The 3,096-nt window shown below is 35.7% G+C and overlaps 1 protein-coding gene across 1 annotated transcript; it reads left to right on the top strand.

Moving 5' to 3' along the window:
• The first annotated feature begins 1,821 nt into the window (after positions 1-1,821).
• Positions 1,822-2,893, top strand: LOC119079959 (juvenile hormone acid O-methyltransferase-like). The gene is made up of 3 exons (XM_037188071.1): positions 1,822-2,041; positions 2,094-2,603; positions 2,663-2,893. Exons 1-3 carry the CDS (start codon positions 1,906-1,908, stop codon positions 2,854-2,856), a joined length of 840 nt encoding a protein of 279 aa, XP_037043966.1. The 5' UTR covers positions 1,822-1,905; the 3' UTR covers positions 2,857-2,893.
• The last annotated feature ends 203 nt before the right edge of the window (positions 2,894-3,096 follow it).

Raw genomic sequence — 3,096 nt, 5'->3', positions numbered from 1 at the left:
TTACTATTTCTTCGAAAAGAAAGTACGTCTCCATTTGAACGCATCTTCATACCCCAATAATCATAAAGCTATAAATAAATTATGAAACAGAAAAACATGTTACTATTAATAGTCATAAATGTTGTTTCTTCGTTATAAATTTAATCATAAATTTTTGGGACTCAATTACGTCAACATTTTTACAATCTCTTTATTGATGGTGTTGTAAAATTTGTGTTAAATTGTTGTCATTAAATAGATTTATGTTACTTTGTTCGTTATATTTTGCTTATTTATGCAACGAAGAAAGTGTAAAGGTGGATATGATGGGAACTAACTATTTCTGCCCTTAGTTCTACGTTTTGTATTAGAATTTAGAATACTTTACTTTACTAGGGATGTAAAGTGTCCTTTCCTGAGGCCTTTCCCTCCCAAGGGAAAGGTCTTTACATCGCACGTAAAGTAAAACATTACACTACACTCGTGAAATAATTTGACACTTTTACTCATCTGGATAGGATATATTAAACTGCTTCACTGGTATAGTAATGTACATTACTCGCTGTACATTACGGAAACTCTCTTTCCTTCACGTTCACCTGTGTTTCTGTTTGTCTCGTTGAAATCGATATTTGAACCATAGACCTTTTGTTGGTTATTCTATGGTTTATGAAGCAAATCACGGGACCATACAACGTAATAGATATTTGTATTTTCACTTGCGTGGTTGTATTAATCGTCTTCGGCTCGAGCCGCAAACGTTACACTTGTGAAAATAAAAAAATTGCCAAACATGTACGAAATTTACAGCTGAAGCAAAAAATTGTATGGTTAGTGATAAGAAAGCAGTGCCGAACTGGCCCTACGGGCGATTCTCGAAGGGTCTTTTGATTTTTGTATATATAAAGAGCAACAAAGGGGCTTTCGAAAAATTTCTACATACAACGCCCGAAGGGCTTTTTTGAGCCAGTCCGGCACTGGAAGAAAGTGAAGTATATAAATTTTATTGTGGCAATAACGTTGTAATAACTAATAATGTTGATTTCCGTATAATTTTAATGTCTACACTGATAACACTAGGCCGCACATTTGTTCACAATTATCGAAATAAAAAAAAAACGCCGATGAATTTATGCTTGTTTTTTTTCAATAGATGTATTAGTTGTAGTGTACAAGTATGAGCACCAGGCGAGTTGCGAGATACAATTATTAGAATTGATAAAGCCTCGATTTGCACGAAAATAGATATTTATGATACTAGAACTGTGAAACGGAATCTCGGTTAGAGATGGAGTAAACGGTTCGAGACGAAGTCGAGAGCCTTGGTTACTACATCGACTTAAATTTCGCTTGCTCTACCGTCTACTATAAAGTGGACTTTGCAGTAGGGATATATGTAAATATCATTGCGAACTATACATGTCAAGCAACATCTTACACGTTTTTTGGGCTGTACGAGTTACAGTGGATGTCAGTGATATTTTCATATAAATTTGGTTCAGGTGTTTTTCAGCTGGTCCAATCATAAAAATGAAAATGCTCATAATGGTGGAATAACAATGGTTTAATATTTACACTCACGCGTGTAGTAGTGGGTACGGTTTAAGAAGTATAGTATCTTGTTTGTACGATTGAACCAGCTGGAAAGCAGCCGAATCAAATTCCTATACAAATATCGCTGACATCCACGGTGGTAAGAAAATTTATCTATCTGCCGGATGTAAATATTTAAACGAAAAATTTAAAATTGTGTGTTTATGCATAACTTCATTCATTGAAGTCCCGCAACTCTCCGATAATTTTATATTAATTAACAATTCAACGCTGTAATTATTTTCCTACCAACATTCAGTATAAGTTAGGGTATTCGGAGCGAATAGTAGTCAGACGAATTTCAGCTGTGGCCAAACTTACAACATTTTCGAAATGGATGATCCAGTTTCGTACAGAAAGTCACGGTTTCTACGTGCCGATGACCATTCACAAATTATGGAGGAATTCGCTGCCAAGTTCAATTGGCGTGTGGAGGGCAATGATTCTGTATTGGACATTGGCTGTGCTGGTATGTTATATAAGCTATTAAAAGGCTTGCTATTTTTTTTGTGAATTCTTAGGTGGTAATAACACTTGTGAAACTATTTTACCCAAATTACCGCCGACGTTTTCCCGATTGGTTGCTGTCGATATTAACGATAAAATGCTCGAGTACGCTAAGAAAAACTTCAAAGTTCCGAAAGTATTATTTGAGAAACTAGATATTGGGGCTGACATCAGCGAGTTCATGCGTGAACACGATCCATTCGATCACGTTGTGTCGTTGTTCTGTTTCCATTTGGTTCCTGATCAAAGATTAGCAATGAAAAATGTATATAATTTGCTCAACACAAATGGTGACTGTTGCATACATGTCCTGGGTTATTTTACTGGTTTCGATGTATACAAAATAATGTTTCCGAAATGGTCTGAATATTTGTATGACATTGATGACTATGTATCACCGTATCACCAGAGGATAAATCCGGTGCATATGCTTTCAAATCATCTTAAGCTTGTTGGATTCAAAGAGTACAATGTTGAGGAAAGACGCAAAACCGTTGCCTATCATGATGTTCAAACGTTTATAGGTAAAATTCACATTATTTGATCAAGAATCGATTGCAAAAATAATATTTTTTTTTTCAAGATGCATTCGTACCAGTCTTTCCTTTCTTCAGCCGTTTACCTCCAGAGAACCAGGCCGAATTCCTTGACGAATATGTCAAACTGTCAATGGAAGTTAAACCGGAACCAGGGGTTATAGTGGAAAACTTTCAAGCTGGACAAAAAGTGAACATTTATGTTTCATATATAACGTCATTGATATACGCACGAAAATAGGTTGCGAATTCTGTTGCAGCATGTGGTGCTAGAGATGTAGAAGCTATTAAATATTTGTGTTTTGGATTGAATATTCGCAGTTTTTATATATTGGGTGGGCGCCGGGGACTGGTGGTGCTAATATATACACAATATACGTATAATACCCTATCGATCGTCGCTTGATTTTCTGTTCAAGGTAACGTATGTGATTTCATACATACAATTAAATTAAACAGTCGACGTATTGTTTAGGCCGTA

This window comes from Bradysia coprophila, unplaced genomic scaffold (assembly GCF_014529535.1).
Source record: "Bradysia coprophila strain Holo2 unplaced genomic scaffold, BU_Bcop_v1 contig_350, whole genome shotgun sequence".
Lineage (NCBI taxonomy): Eukaryota > Metazoa > Arthropoda > Insecta > Diptera > Sciaridae > Bradysia > Bradysia coprophila.
This window is presented reverse-complemented; position numbering and strand designations above follow the sequence as displayed.